The 15,576-nt window shown below is 45.6% G+C and overlaps 1 protein-coding gene across 2 annotated transcripts in view; it reads right to left on the bottom strand.

Annotated features, from left to right (window-relative positions):
* Positions 1-8,351: 8,351 nt before the first annotated feature.
* Positions 8,352-15,576, bottom strand: part of man2b1 (mannosidase, alpha, class 2B, member 1) — a gene marked incomplete at its 5' end in the record, with an annotated part of 16,938 nt that continues 9,713 nt past the window's right edge. For both annotated transcript variants that reach the window (XM_083934941.1, XM_083934942.1), the window contains 10 exons: positions 8,352-9,022; positions 10,117-10,219; positions 10,343-10,492; positions 11,933-12,157; positions 12,255-12,335; positions 13,065-13,152; positions 14,081-14,182; positions 14,290-14,408; positions 14,771-14,891; positions 15,045-15,142. In XM_083934941.1, the coding sequence (XP_083791067.1) occupies positions 8,919-9,022; positions 10,117-10,219; positions 10,343-10,492; positions 11,933-12,157; positions 12,255-12,335; positions 13,065-13,152; positions 14,081-14,182; positions 14,290-14,408; positions 14,771-14,891; positions 15,045-15,142 (1,191 nt within the window). In that variant the 3' untranslated portion in view covers positions 8,352-8,918. The remainder of the gene's footprint in view (positions 9,023-10,116; positions 10,220-10,342; positions 10,493-11,932; positions 12,158-12,254; positions 12,336-13,064; positions 13,153-14,080; positions 14,183-14,289; positions 14,409-14,770; positions 14,892-15,044; positions 15,143-15,576) is intronic.

Genomic DNA, 15,576 nt, shown 5'->3' with positions numbered 1-15,576 from the left:
AATAACCCTAACCCCTAAACCCTAACCCTAATCCTTAACCCTAACCCTAACCCTAACCCTAATCCTAAACCCTAACCCTAACCCTAACCCTAATCTCAAACCTTAACCCTATTTTAAAAAGGCCATAACTTTTGATAGGAACGTCGTAGAGACTCCATTCCGGTACCAATGGAAAGTGCATGGCCATAATTAGGGGGGTAGGCGAAGTCTCAACAAATAAGCACCTAAGGGAAAAAAAATAGGCACACAAATGTTTTATGTCGAAGGGTTCCCGATGTCCGATCGCAACGAAACCAGCACGAGTGCGCTCAGCACCCACAAAATAGGGGGGGTAGCCAAAATTTTAAGTCTCTAAAATAACCCTAACCCCTAAACCCTAACCCTAATCCTTAACCCTAACCCTAACCCTAATCCTAAACCCTAATCCTAACCCTAACCCTAATCCTAAACCCTAATCCTAACCCTAACCCTAATCTCAAATCTTAACCCTATTTTAAAAAGGCCATAACTTTTGATAGGAACGTCGTAGAGACTCCATTCCGGTACCAATGGAAAGTGCATGGCCATAATTAGGGGGGTAGGCGAGGTCTCAACAAATAAGCACCTAAGGAAAAAAAAATAGGCACACAAATGTTTTATATCGAAGGGTTCCCGATGTCCGATCGCAACGAAACCAGCACGAGTGCGCTCAGCACCCACAAAATAGGGGGGGTAGCCAAAATTTCAAGTCTCTAAAATAACCCTAACCCCTAAACCCTAACCCTAATCCTTAACCCTAACCCTAACCCTAACCCTAACCCTAATCCTAAACCCTAAACCTAAACCCTAACCCTAATCTCAAACCTTAACCCTATTTTAAAAAGGCCATAACTCTTGATAGGAACGTCGTAGAGACTCCATTCCGGTACCAATGGAAAGTGCATGGCCATAATTAGGGGGGTAGGCGAAGTCTCAACAAATAAGCACCTAAGGGAAAAAAAATAGGCACACAAATGTTTTATATCGAATGGTTCCCGATGTCCGATCGCAACGAAACCAGCACGAGTGCGCTCAGCACCCACAAAATAGGGGGGGTAGCCAAAATTTCAAGTCTCTAAAATAACCCTAACCCCTAAACCCTAACCCTAATCCTTAACCCTAACCCTAACCCTAACCCTAACCCTAATCCTAAACCCTAACCCTAACCCTAACCCTAATCCTTAACCCTAACCCTAACCCTAACCCTAACCCTAATCCTAAACCCTAACCCTAATCCTTAACCCTAACCCTAACCCTAACCCTAATCCTAAACCCTAACCCTAATCCTTAACCCTAACCCTAACCCTAACCCTAACCCTAATCCTAAACCCTAACCCTAACCCTAACCCTAATCTCAAACCTTAACCCTATTTTAAAAAGGCCATAACTTTTGATAGGAACGTCGTAGAGACTCCATTCCGGTACCAATGGAAAGTGCATGGCCATAATTAGGGGGGTAGGCGAAGTCTCAACAAATAAGCACCTAAGGAAAAAAAAATAGGCAAACAAATGTTTTATATCGGAGGGTTCCCGATGTCCGATCGCAACGAAACCAGCACGAGTGCGCTCAGCACCCACAAAATAGGGGGGGGGTAGCCAAAATTTCAAGTCTCTAAAATAACCCTAACCCCTAAACCCTAACCCTAATCCTTAACCCTAACCCTAACCCTAACCCTAATCCTTAACCCTAACCCTAACCCTAACCCTAATCCTAAACCCTAACCCTAACCCTAACCCTAACCCTAATCTCAAACCTTAACCCTATTTTAAAAAGGCCATAACTTTTGATAAGAACGTCATAGAGACTCCATTCCGGTACCAATGGAAAGTGCATGGCCATAATTAGGGGGGTAGGCGAAGTCTCAACAAATAAGCACCTAAGGGGAAAAAAATAGGCACACAAATGTTTTATATCGAATGGTTCCCGATGTCCGATCGCAACGAAACCAGCACGAGTGCGCTCAGCACCCACAAAATAGGGGGGGTAGCCAAAATTTCAAGTCTCTAAAACAACCCTAACCCCTAAACCCTAACCCTAATCCTTAACCCTAACCCTAATCCTAAACCCTAACCCTAACCCTAACCCTAATCTCAAACCTTAACCCTATTTTAAAAAGGCCATAACTTTTGATAGGAACGTCGTAGAGACTCCATTCCGGTACCAATGGAATGTGCATGGCCATAATTAGGGGGGTAGGCGAAGTCTCAACAAATAAGCACCTAAGGGGAAAAAAATAGGCACACAAATGTTTTATATCGAAGGGTTCCCGATGTCCGATCGCAACGAAACCAGCACGAGTGCGCTCAGCACCCACAAAATAGGGGGGGTAGCCAAAATTTCAAGTCTCTAAAATAACCCTAACCCCTAAACCCTAACCCTAATCCTTAACCCTAACCCTAACCCTAACCCTAATCCTAAACCCTAACCCTAACCCTAACCCTAACCCTAATCTCAAACCTTAACCCTATTTTAAAAAGGCCATAACTTTTGATAGGAACGTCGTAGAGACTCCATTCCGGTACCAATGGAAAGTGCATGGCCATAATTAGGGGGGTAGGCGAAGTCTCAACAAATAAGCACCTAAGGGGAAAAAAATAGGCACACAAATGTTTTATATCGAAGGGTTCCCGATGTCCGATCGCAACGAAACCAGCACGAGTGCGCTCAGCACCCACAAAATAGGGGGGGTAGCCAAAATTTCAAGTCTCTAAAACAACCCTAACCCCTAAACCCTAACCCTAATCCTTAACCCTAACCCTAACCCTAACCCTAACCCTAATCCTAAACCCTAACCCTAACCCTAACCCTAATCTCAAACCTTAACCCTATTTTAAAAAGGCCATAACTTTTGATAGGAACGTCGTAGAGACTCCATTCCGGTACCAATGGAAAGTGCATGGCCATAATTAGGGGGGTAGGCGAAGTCTCAACAAATAAGCACCTAAGGGAAAAAAAATAGGCACACAAATGTTTTATGTCGAAGGGTTCCCGATGTCCGATCGCAACGAAACCAGCACGAGTGCGCTCAGCACCCACAAAATAGGGGGGGTAGCCAAAATTTTAAGTCTCTAAAATAACCCTAACCCCTAAACCCTAACCCTAATCCTTAACCCTAACCCTAACCCTAATCCTAAACCCTAATCCTAACCCTAACCCTAACCCTAACCCTAATCTCAAACCTTAACCCTATTTTAAAAAGGCCATAACTTTTGATAGGAACGTCGTAGAGACTCCATTCCGGTACCAATGGAAAGTGCATGGCCATAATTAGGGGGGTAGGCGATGTCTCAACAAATAAGCACCTAAGGAAAAAAAAATAGGCACACAAATGTTTTATATCGAAGGGTTCCCGATGTCCGATCGCAACGAAACCAGCACGAGTGCGCTCAGCACCCACAAAATAGGGGGGGTAGCCAAAATTTCAAGTCTCTAAAATAACCCTAACCCCTAAACCCTAACCCTAATCCTTAACCCTAACCCTAACCCTAACCCTAACCCTAATCCTAAACCCTAACCCTAAACCCTAACCCTAACCCTAACCCTAACCCTAATCCTAAACCCTAACCCTAACCCTAACCCTAACCCTAATCCTAAACCCTAACCCTAACCCTAACCCTAACCCTAATCCTAAACCCTAACCCTAACCCTAACCCTAATCTCAAACCTTAACCCTATTTTAAAAAGGCCATAACTCTTGATAGGAACGTCGTAGAGACTCCATTCCGGTACCAATGGAAAGTGCATGGCCATAATTAGGGGGGTAGGCGAAGTCTCAACAAATAAGCACCTAAGGGAAAAAAAATAGGCACACAAATGTTTTATATCGAAGGGTTCCCGATGTCCGATCGCAACGAAACCAGCACGAGTGCGCTCAGCACCCACAAAATAGGGGGGGTAGCCAAAATTTCAAGTCTCTAAAATAACCCTAACCCCTAAACCCTAACCCTAATCCTTAACCCTAACCCTAACCCTAACCCTAATCCTAAACCCTAACCCTAATCCTAAACCCTAACCCTAACCCTAACCCTAATCTCAAACCATAACCCTATTTTAAAAAGGCCATAACTTTTGATAGGAACGTCGTAGAGACTCCATTCCGGTACCAATGGAAAGTGCATGGCCATAATTAGGGGGGTAGGCGAAGTCTCAACAAATAAGCACCTAAGGGAAAAAAAATAGGCACACAAATGTTTTATATCGAAGGGTTCCCGATGTCCGATCGCAACGAAACCAGCACGAGTGCGCTCAGCACCCACAAAATAGGGGGGGTAGCCAAAATTTCAAGTCTCTAAAATAACCCTAAACCCTAACCCTAATCCTTAACCCTAACCCTAACCCTAACCCTAACCCTAATCCTAAACCCTAACCCTAACCCTAACCCTAATCTCAAACCTTAACCCTATTTTAAAAAGGCCATAACTTTTGATAGGAACGTCGTAGAGACTCCATTCCGGTACCAATGGAAAGCGCGTGGCCATAATTAGGGGGGTAGGCGAAGTCTCAACAAATATGCACCTAAGGGAAAAAAAATAGGCACACAAATGTTTTATATCGAAGGGTTCCCGATGTCCGATCGCAACGAAACCAGCACGAGTGCGCTCAGCACCCACAAAATAGGGGGGGTAGCCAAAATTTCAAGTCTCTAAAATAACCCTAACCCCTAAACCCTAACCCTAATCCTTAACCCTAACCCTAACCCTAACCCTAACCCTAATCCTAAACCCTAACCCTAACCCTAACCCTAACCCTAATCTCAAACCTTAACCCTATTTTAAAAAGGCCATAACTTTTGATAGGAACGTCGTAGAGACTCCATTCCGGTACCAATGGAAAGTGCATGGCCATAATTAGGGGGGTAGGCGAAGTCTCAACAAATAAGCACCTAAGGGAAAAAAAATAGGCACACAAATGTTTTATATCGAAGGGTTCCCGATGTCCGATCGCAACGAAACCAGCACGAGTGCGCTCAGCACCCACAAAATAGGGGGGGTAGCCAAAATTTCAAGTCTCTAAAATAACCCTAAACCCTAACCCTAATCCTTAACCCTAACCCTAACCCTAACCCTAACCCTAATCCTAAACCCTAACCCTAACCCTAACCCTAATCTCAAACCTTAACCCTATTTTAAAAAGGCCATAACTTTTGATAGGAACGTCGTAGAGACTCCATTCCGGTACCAATGGAAAGCGCGTGGCCATAATTAGGGGGGTAGGCGAAGTCTCAACAAATATGCACCTAAGGGAAAAAAAATAGGCACACAAATGTTTTATATCGAAGGGTTCCCGATGTCCGATCGCAACGAAACCAGCACGAGTGCGCTCAGCACCCACAAAATAGGGGGGGTAGCCAAAATTTCAAGTCTCTAAAATAACCCTAACCCCTAAACCCTAACCCTAATCCTTAACCCTAACCCTAACCCTAACCCTAACCCTAATCCTAAACCCTAACCCTAACCCTAACCCTAACCCTAATCTCAAACCTTAACCCTATTTTAAAAAGGCCATAACTTTTGATAGGAACGTCGTAGAGACTCCATTCCGGTACCAATGGAAAGTGCATGGCCATAATTAGGGGGGTAGGCGAAGTCTCAACAAATAAGCACCTAAGGGAAAAAAAATAGGCACACAAATGTTTTATATCGAAGGGTTCCCGATGTCCGATCGCAACGAAACCAGCACGAGTGCGCTCAGCACCCACAAAATAGGGGGGGTAGCCAAAATTTCAAGTCTCTAAAATAACCCTAACCCCTAAACCCTAACCCTAATCCTTAACCCTAACCCTAACCCTAACCCTAACCCTAACCCTAACCCTAATCTCAAACCTTAACCCTATTTTAAAAAGGCCATAACTTTTGATAGGAACGTCGTAGAGACTCCATTCCGGTACCAATGGAAAGCGCGTGGCCATAATTAGGGGGGTAGGCGAAGTCTCAACAAATATGCACCTAAGGGAAAAAAAATAGGCACACAAATGTTTTATATCGAAGGGTTCCCGATGTCCGATCGCAACGAAACCAGCACGAGTGCGCTCAGCACCCACAAAATAGGGGGGGTAGCCAAAATTTCAAGTCTCTAAAATAACCCTAACCCCTAAACCCTAACCCTAATCCTTAACCCTAACCCTAACCCTAACCCTAACCCTAATCCTAAACCCTAACCCTAACCCTAACCCTAACCCTAATCTCAAACCTTAACCCTATTTTAAAAAGGCCATAACTTTTGATAGGAACGTCGTAGAGACTCCATTCCGGTACCAAAGAAAAGTGCATGGCCATAATTAGGGGGGTAGGCGAAGTCTCAACAAATAAGCACCTAAGGGAAAAAAATAGGCACACAAATGTTTTATATCGAAGGGTTCCCGATGTCCGATCGCAACGAAACCAGCACGAGTGCGCTCAGCACCCACAAAATAGGGGGGGTAGCCAAAATTTCAAGTCTCTAAAATAACCCTAACCCCTAAACCCTAACCCTAATCCTTAACCCTAACCCTAACCCTAACCCTAACCCTAATCCTAAACCCTAACCCTAACCCTAACCCTAACCCTAATCTCAAACCTTAACCCTATTTTAAAAAGGCCATAACTTTTGATAGGAACGTCGTAGAGACTCCATCTTGGTATCAATGGAAAGCGCGTGGCCATAAATAGGGGGGTAGGCAAAGTCTCAACAAATGAGCACCTAAGGAAAAAAAAATAGGCACACAATTGTTTAAGATCAAAGGGTTCCCGACGTCCGATCGCAACGAAACCAGCACGAGTAAACTCAGCACCCACGAAATAGGGGGGGTAGCCCAAGTTTCAAGTCTCTAAAGTAACCCTAACCCCGAAACCCTAACCCTAATCCTAAACCCTAACCCTAACCCTAACCCCTAAACCCCAACCCTAACCCTAACCCTAAACCCTAACCCTAACCCTAATCTCAAACCTTAACCCTAACCCTAACCCTAATCTCAAACCTTAACCCTATTTTAAATAGGCCATAACTTTTGATAGGAACGTCGTAGAGACTCCATCTTGGTATCAATGGAAAACGCTTGGCCATAAATAGGGGGGTAGGCAAAGTCTCAACAAATGAGCACCTAAGATCAAAGGGTTCCCGACGTACGATCGCAACGAAACCAGCACAGGTGAACTCAGCACCCACGAAATAGGGGGGGTAGCCCAAGTTTCAAGTCTCTGAAGTAACCCTAACCCCGAAACCCTAACCCTAATCCTAAACCCTAACCCTAAACCCTAACCCCAATCCTAAACCCTAACCCTAACCCTAACCCTATACCCTAACTAATCCTAATTCATGTCATGACTGTTGTCTTTTCTCCTTACAGGGAACATGCACACACGGAGAGAAATGCTGTTACTCCCACGACCCGGAGCACAACATGGAGTGAATTCTGTCTTCAGAGTTAGTTGTGTGTGTTTTTTTGTTTGTTTCATTTTTAAATAATTTTATTTCTGGAGTTTGAACGGACGAGCGCAGCCCGGACGAAGCGAGCACGACGCACTGCCTCGTGTTGAATTTGGTAAAGGGACGGAACCCTAAAGGCCGTTAATACGCACGACACAACTCAGTTTCATGCCGTTTTTGTTATTCGACTGTTGTTCCGGTCCAATAAAGTCCTCCCACTGACTTTAACATGTTTCATTTTGTTCTTTTGGTCGACTTTCAACAGATGGTTTGGGGCGGGTTGTGGGAATTTTGCACTTATTTATGATTGAGGTTTAAAACACACAATAAATACGCAAATTCAAGGTTGATGACTAAGAAAACCGCTGATGTGTATACTGTCACTGCTGCCCTGCTTCTTGCCCTGAAGATGTCTGTGTGTAAATGTTGTTGTTGTTGTTATCCTGCTCGTTGAGACCAAAGACGAATCTCCACACCATGGACAATAAAGAATTAACTAACTAAAACACTGGTCTAAATCTATCCCTGACTCTGCTAAACACCGCAGGATGCAGCGATGGACGAGTTCATTCATTCATCTTCAGCCGCTTGTCCCTGTCGGGGTCGCGGGGGGCTGGAGCCGATCCCAGCTGACATCAGGCGTGAGGCGGGGTCCACCCTGGACAGGACGCCAGTCTATCACAGGACACATAGAGACGAACAGAGACAGACAACCATTCACACCTACGGGTGATTTAGAGTCATCAATGAACCGAACACCTGCACGTCTTTGGACTGTGGGAGGAAACCGGAGCACCCGGAGAAAACCCACGCAGACACAGGGACAACATGCAAACTCCACACAGAAGGGCCCCAGCCGGGATGCATCTTGAAAAGGCGTCTTTGGAGGATTTCTAGCTGTTACAATAACACGCAGATCGACACAAAATAAGAATAATAGACTTTATTATCAGGTGCTTGAGGATCAGTATAAAATCACATTCAGAATATATAAACATATTGGCAGAATTACAAAACACGTATTGCACACGTCAGCAAGTTGGCACCAGTTGATTTTGAGAGAGAGAAAACATCTTTTAAGGATTTGTGTGATTGGAGGCAATAGTGCTGAGAAATCTGTGAAAGTCAGTTTCAGGGCTGGAAAAAAAAGTGTCTGCACTGCTGTACAAAAGGCCGCTTCAGCAAATTCTGCACATTATGTGTGTCTCATTCAGTGTCGCTAAGAGGCAAACGCTCCTCTTTCTTTCCCGTTTGGCAGAGACTCGCTTTTGTGGTTACAAGCGTCTCAAAATCCCTGCCGGGTTTCCAAAAAACATCTTAAGATCTCGTTTGTTTCGCTGTAAAAAAGCAGAACAAACCAGGTCTTTACGTGTTTCTGAAACCCCTCTTTGTAATCGGACACCTTTGGAACTTCTTCATCCTTGCTCGATTGCATCAAACATCAACAGGTGAGAAACCGCGGGACCTCGGACCGTTAATTCACCCGTGCGCTCGGCTATCTGAGGCTGACCCTGAGCAGGAAGGTTCGGATCTCCATCGGCCTCAAGGTCACCTCCCACGCGGAGGGGTCCTGGAGCTTCTTCACCAGGGGCGCGTCACCTGGGGAAATAAGATCAAGGATGTAAAGTGAAACAAGTTAATTCGACCCCCCTCTTGTAAAATGAGCCTTGCGGAGCCACTTAAACACCCCGCAGTTTACTATTAAAGCCACGAACCATAACGATGCATTTATGAGTCGTTATATTACACCGCCTGCTTGATTGGTCCCTGCAGAGGAACAGTCTTTGTAGTTAATTTGACTGTAATGGAGCAGTGATTACCACCGTCGCAGGATTTTAAAAAGTGCCTGTGTTCGCCCGCCTCAACAAACCCACTGGCACCGAACCAGCAGCAGCAGCTTTGTGCCAGAGAGCTGACACACGGGATAAACACGGGGATATTCGGCTTCCTGGTAATTGTGTTTGAGTGACAACTGCTTCCAGAGGACATGTTCTACTCCGCTCTCTCTCTTTTCTCCTCCACTCTCTCTCTTTTCTCCTCCACTCTCTCTCTTTTCTCTAACAGGAAGTTAAAGAGCGAGGTTAGAGATTGGTCCTAATCAGCAGGAGCTAAGTCCATCTTTGACCAAGGGCTCACATCTACTATGGTATTTTACCTAGAACTATAGTGTGTTAAAGAGAAGTTGTGCAAAAGTCATATTATAGTGTCAAAGTAATGAAAAAGTCATATTATAGTGTCAAAGTAATGAAAAAGTCATATCAAAGTGTCAAAGTAATGAAAAAGTCATATTATAGTGTCAAAGTAATGAAAAAGTCATATTAAAGTATGCCATAAAAAGTCATATTATAGTGTCATAAAAAGCCATATTATAGTGTCATAAAAAGTCATATTATAGTGTCATAGAAAGTCATATTATAGTGTCATTAAAAGTCATGTTATAGTGTCATAAAAAGTCATGTTATAGTGTCATAAAAAGTCATATTATAGTGTCATAAAAAGTCATATTATAGTGTCATAAAAAGTCATATTATAGTGTCATAAAAAGTCATGTTATAGTGTCATAAAAAGTCATATTATAGTGTCATAAAAAGTCATGTTATAGTGTCATAAAAAGTCATATTATAGTGTCAAAGAAAGTCATATTAAAGTAAACTCAGAGCCGCTGCAGTGACGTTGTTGACAGTGTCCTGTACCTGTCTGTGGTGTCCAATGGAAACGCGTCATCTCGTCTCTCCACTGATTCGCTGACAGGTTGAGTTCGGACACGCCCACCACCTCCATCGTGGAAAACAGCTTCTACGCGGACAGAGAGCAAGACGGCACCAGCGGTTACAGTAGATTCAGTAACCTGATCACATCTGCGTTTGTCTGTGCGTGAACTGCATTAACGTGTCACATGTGTGTTTGTGAAGGTCGGACCTGCAGGTTGACGGTGACGGGCTGCGAGTTCACTTTGCTCTCCCAGCTCTGGAACTGATGCTCCAGTCTCAGCAGCACCGAGTCTTCGTCCCACTGTGTCAGTGTGAGCAGGTGGACAGCAGGGGGCAGCGCGGCCTGCAGCGCGGAGAACTACGCACAGGAAACACACAGAGGATGATCACAGACTTTGCTGTAGCAGTGACGTCGCCTGTACGCTTTTGATTGATCCGTCTGAGGAGTGTCACGGGAGTTATGGTGCACAACATCGTGTTATTACTAGTAAGACATCGACACCGCGTGTGTGATTATTACCGGCTGTGAAAACATGTCAGTGCAGCCACCTGGAGATTTTGCGAATGAGGACATTTTGCGAACACAACGACCCAAACAGGAAGTAGACTGACCGACAGGAACGTCTATGATTCTGTGCGACGCTTCTTTGATCCAAACCTCTGTCTCACCCCGAACCCATGCATTTGTCTGCATGTTCACGTATATGATTGGAGTATTATTGCTGGGCGACAAGGTGGAGTGGTGGTCAGCACTGTCACCTCACAGCGAGAGGGTTCCTGGTTCGAATCCCGGGTTCTCCGGTTTCCTCCCACAGTCCAAAGACATGCAGGTGTTGGGTTCATTGATGACTCTAAATCACCCGTAGGTGTGAATGGTTGTCTGTCTCTGTTTGTCTCCATGTGCCCTGTGATAGACTGGCGTCCTGTCCAGGGTGGACCCCGCCTCACACCCGATGTCAGCCCCCCCGCAACAGGGACAAAGCGGTTGAAGATGAATGAATGTATTACTGCTCAATCTGCAAAACATCTCTTCACCTGGTGTTGTTTGTTGAAATGATCCCAGCTGTTTAAATTGAGAGAACACTAGAATAATTTTAAAATACTTTGTAAACATGTACTCCACACCTTCTCACCTTTAAAGACAATGTGAGTTTATAGTCACAAATTATAAGATTTTGCAAAGAATGGGGATCCTGCAGGGGAAACTATTGGCAAGACTACAACCGGATTATTTTGAGATTATTTCATAAAAACTCCCTGTAGCGGCATGGATGTGTTGCTTGTCACTAGGAGGTAATATGTGTGTCTGGAGGTATGTCTATGTGTGGACGGAGTCAAGGGTGTGTGTGTGTGTGTGTGTGTGTGTGTGTGTGTGTGTGTGTGTGTGTGTGTGTGTGTGTGTGTGTGTGTCACTGGAGCTGACTGATTGCTTGATGAATGCCACCTGCAGGGTGCTCATGTTCCTGTTGACCGCTAAAGCTCGTTACCGTCATATAGTCAATTACTGCAAGTCCGTCCTCAAACTGTGCGTACAAAAGTACTTTTCATTGATAGGATAAATAAACACCCACAAACTGCTGTGACGGCTTCACGTTTCCCTTTTGGACAAAGCGCGTCGGACAGAACCCTGTGTCCCCCTCTCAGTGACTAGTTTGGTGTTTGATAGTCACGATACACTCCCTTTAAGAAATACGACATTAACAATCCTTCACGTGTCCGCAAAAACACACACGTCTTAGAAACACGAGGTAACACGTGATTAGTTACATCACAGTTCACGCTGCTGCTCCTCACTCACCTCCAGTCGAGTGTTTGGGTGCAGCTCTCCATCAGTGAACGTCAGCAGCGGCTGCAGCACCACCTCCTGTGCCAGGGGGCGGTGCGCGTCGGCCGCGCTGGGTGGTCGCTCGAGGGAAAGCAGGAGGCGGCCTCTGACCACCAGCCCCTCTGGGAAGACGTTAGAGGTCTCGTTGAGAGGCTCTGCGACGCCGCGGACATCATCGTACAGCAGCCGGCGGTGGAGCTGACGGAGAAGCAGGGGTTAAAAGTGTGTGTGTGTGTGTGTGTGTGTGTCTGTGTGTGCGTGTGTGTGCGTGCGTGTGCGTGCGCGCGTTTCACACCATGATCTCCAGAGAGCCGTTCTGGATGCTGCCTCCTCCCTGAGAGCGATCCGTCACCACAGTGAGCTGGTCCACATCGTCCTGAACACACACACACACGCACACAAAGTAAAAATTAGTGAGGCAAGTAGAGAGGGAATTAAATAAAGTGTTGAACTTTTTCATGAATCAAGGGCACGGAAAATACCAAACAGGAACAGACGAGCAAAACGAAAAGAGAAGAGCAGAACATTACACTTTAAGGGCGCACTCACACTGTCCATCCGTACCGTGCCCAAACAGGTTTTCAAATTCTAGTTCCTTTGACCAGTGTGAGTGCAACCGTACTGGGCCTAGGTGCGGCACGCTTGCCGTCCACGGCCCGTTTGGGAGAGGTGGGCTTTTGTAAAGCACGTTGGGACATAGAAAAAAGAAGGAGGGACCATGCGCGGACATTTAAAACAATGGCGGCGAAAGGTTCACGTTGGTGTGATGCGGAGGTGGAGTGTTTACTGCAGATTTGGTCGATGAAAAGATTCAAAAACAGTCGACAAGACGCACAAAAACTCAGAGGTCTACGGAAAGATTTGGAAACAAAGCCACGCATCGCCATGACGTCATCAATGCGTGTGACGTGTGACGTGTGACGTGTTACGGCGTGATGACGTATAGGCAGCAAGAAGCATTCGCCGAGGCCCAGGTAGTGTGAGTACAAACGGGCCTGGGCCTCGGAGGGAGAGGGAGGGGGGGGACAAGTACCCTAAAGCACGGGGCACGGCACGGACGGACAGTGTGAGTGCGCCCTAAACAGGAGCTTACAGATGCACGTACCTTGATGAAAGCGCGGGAGTTGATGGGGTAGTAGTTCCCAGCGATCGGCTCCGACTGCCAAAGTTTCCAGGTGGGTCGGAAATCTTTCCTGTTGGAGAAAACAACACACACGCGGCTATGGGAGCTTCCTCAGGCTACACCCGCACCGCTCACATTTTCACTCTAAAGCGGCGTTTTGAAACCAACACTCCCCTGTAAACCCGTATCATGTGACCATCATGTTTCTTTGCTAAACGCCGTTATGATCCAATATAAAAGTATATTAATAATTCTCAGTCATTTCAAGTGGATCAGCTGCATAACTTTATGTAAGGTGTTGTTGTTTTTTTGTGTGTGTGTGTGTTATTGTTTATTTACATTTTCTTGCATAAATTCAGGAAGTGACAACACACATTCTGTTTAAGACACTTGATGAGAAAAAGGGGGCGGGGCATACGTAAGAGTTTTCTCTTCTTCCCGCTCCTTTTCATGCACAAGTTGCATTCAAATGCTGCCGTTTTCTGCGCAAATGCTATTGTAGTGAATGCTTGGGCATGTTACAGCAGATGGAACATTATCCATCCCCAGAGGAAGCCATGGGAAAGGGAACGGAGCAGTGGTGTACGAAAGAGGAAGTACGCCAGCCTATGGAACTGATACGACCGACGGACGTGGGTGTCTGCATCGTCGTTTTCATAAAGTCTCCGTTTCTGCTCATCCAGACTAAAACACAGCTCGGGTGTTTTCAAACTAAAATGACCTCTGTATTGTCGCCAAACGTCTCCATGTAGGGGTTCAGAAACGCCAGAGTAGAGTGGACGCCACGCTTGAACGTAGCAAAAGATGCACGCTTTTAAATGAAAGTGTTGTAGCGCAGATGTAGCCTTACACACACACACACACACACACACACACACACACTCTCTCAATCTCTCAAAGAGTCATACTGAGTGTTATACAAGTAACACCTGCTGAAGGTTAAATGGTAATTAAAGTGTCTTTTCAACGTTAAGAAAAGAGAAATCCCTTCAGCTTACCTCCTCTGCAGCACCTCTCTGCCGTTGGAGTCGGTGTAGAAGTATTCAGACGTTTTGATGCTGGTGTCCAGACGAGTGATCACCTCCTTCCCCAGGTCATCGCTGCAGGAGGAAGAGACGTGCTGAGATTAAGCGCTTAAACGTAGAAATTCAATTATAGACAAAACCCCCTGAAAAAGCCATTCACACTGCGACACACACACACTCACTGGATGGGCAGCGGCCCGACGGTCCACTCCAGCTCCAGAGCTCTGCTGTCGCTGTGGAGACGAACCACCTGAGACGCCCAGGGAGCGAACCACTGCCTCACCTCCTGCAGCACGGGGGTCTGGAGGAGAGACGGAGACCATATGAAACACTAATTCATTCATTATCAAACAGAAATCCATCTAAAGTAGAGCCGGACAGATAATATCGGCCCATCACGGACATATCAGCGCGTGTGTTCTCCGATCTGCACCGATATTCTTTCTTTTCTCAGTGTTTGTTTCTTGTTTGGTTGAGAACGTAATACATTGTATGTGTACTAATGTTAAATATTCTATGTTCTATATTATAAAAGTCAAAATAAAGCTACATCATTGATTCCTAACATTTCAGGACGTCAGCGTTGAGAGTTTAAAAGTGAAATAAAAGACAGAAGGAATCAGTGTAACGATGGAGCCGAACGTGCCGCTGCTCGCTCGTCACCTGAACGCTCTCCGTCTTTGCCGTCCTGCTGATGACGAAAGGCGTGGAGGAGTTGGGTCTGAAGATGTAGGCGCCCGAAGGCTGGTTACTCTTTGAGTTGTTGCCGTCACTTGCGTTGTACCTGGGACATGGAACACACACAAACACAGAAATAAAAAAGAATAAAACACACGTAACAAACAGTAGCGAAGGCAAAGTCTACAGGCGTTGGTTCAAGTTCAAACACGGCGTTTCAAAGTGTATTCGGGTTTGCGTGCGTTTGCGTCAGACTCACCAGTAGAAATTCTGTGTCAGCTCGATGCTCTGTTTGGTCTCCAGGTTGCTGAGACTGCTCAGGAGGCCCGTGTCAGGGTCAAAGGTCGCTCGTAGGAACTGGAGCACGTGGACGCACAAATACGTTCTTCAGTAAAGGATACAAATGCACTTTGTCGTGCGTGCGTGTAAGGCTTAGAAAAATGCATACAGGTGAAATGATCATGTTCAAAGTGAACAGGTGACCCCTTTAGTTGATTAAAGGAAGTTAATTGCTCACCATTGTGTGAAAAAGGGCAAATCAAAATTGTCTTAAACTTCTCTCTGTTATCCATTTTAGTAGATGACACTGTTTTTGAATATCTGTAAAGCATTATGTACTGAATGTGCAGGAGTGGGTGATTCCGGTCCTGGAGGGCCACTGTCCTGCATGTTTTAGGTTTCTCCCTGCCCTAACACACCTGAGTCTAACAATGATCAAACTGTGACGAGCTTCAGCTGCTTGATAACGAGCAAAGCTGTTCACTGTTCACTCATTGAATCCGTACTCACTT

The sequence above is a fragment of the Echiichthys vipera genome, assembly GCF_963691815.1.
Source record: "Echiichthys vipera genome assembly, chromosome: 2".
NCBI classification, from domain to species: domain Eukaryota; kingdom Metazoa; phylum Chordata; class Actinopteri; order Perciformes; family Trachinidae; genus Echiichthys; species Echiichthys vipera.
The sequence above is the reverse complement of the archived record's forward strand: the minus strand, read 5'-3'. Positions and strand labels throughout refer to the sequence as shown.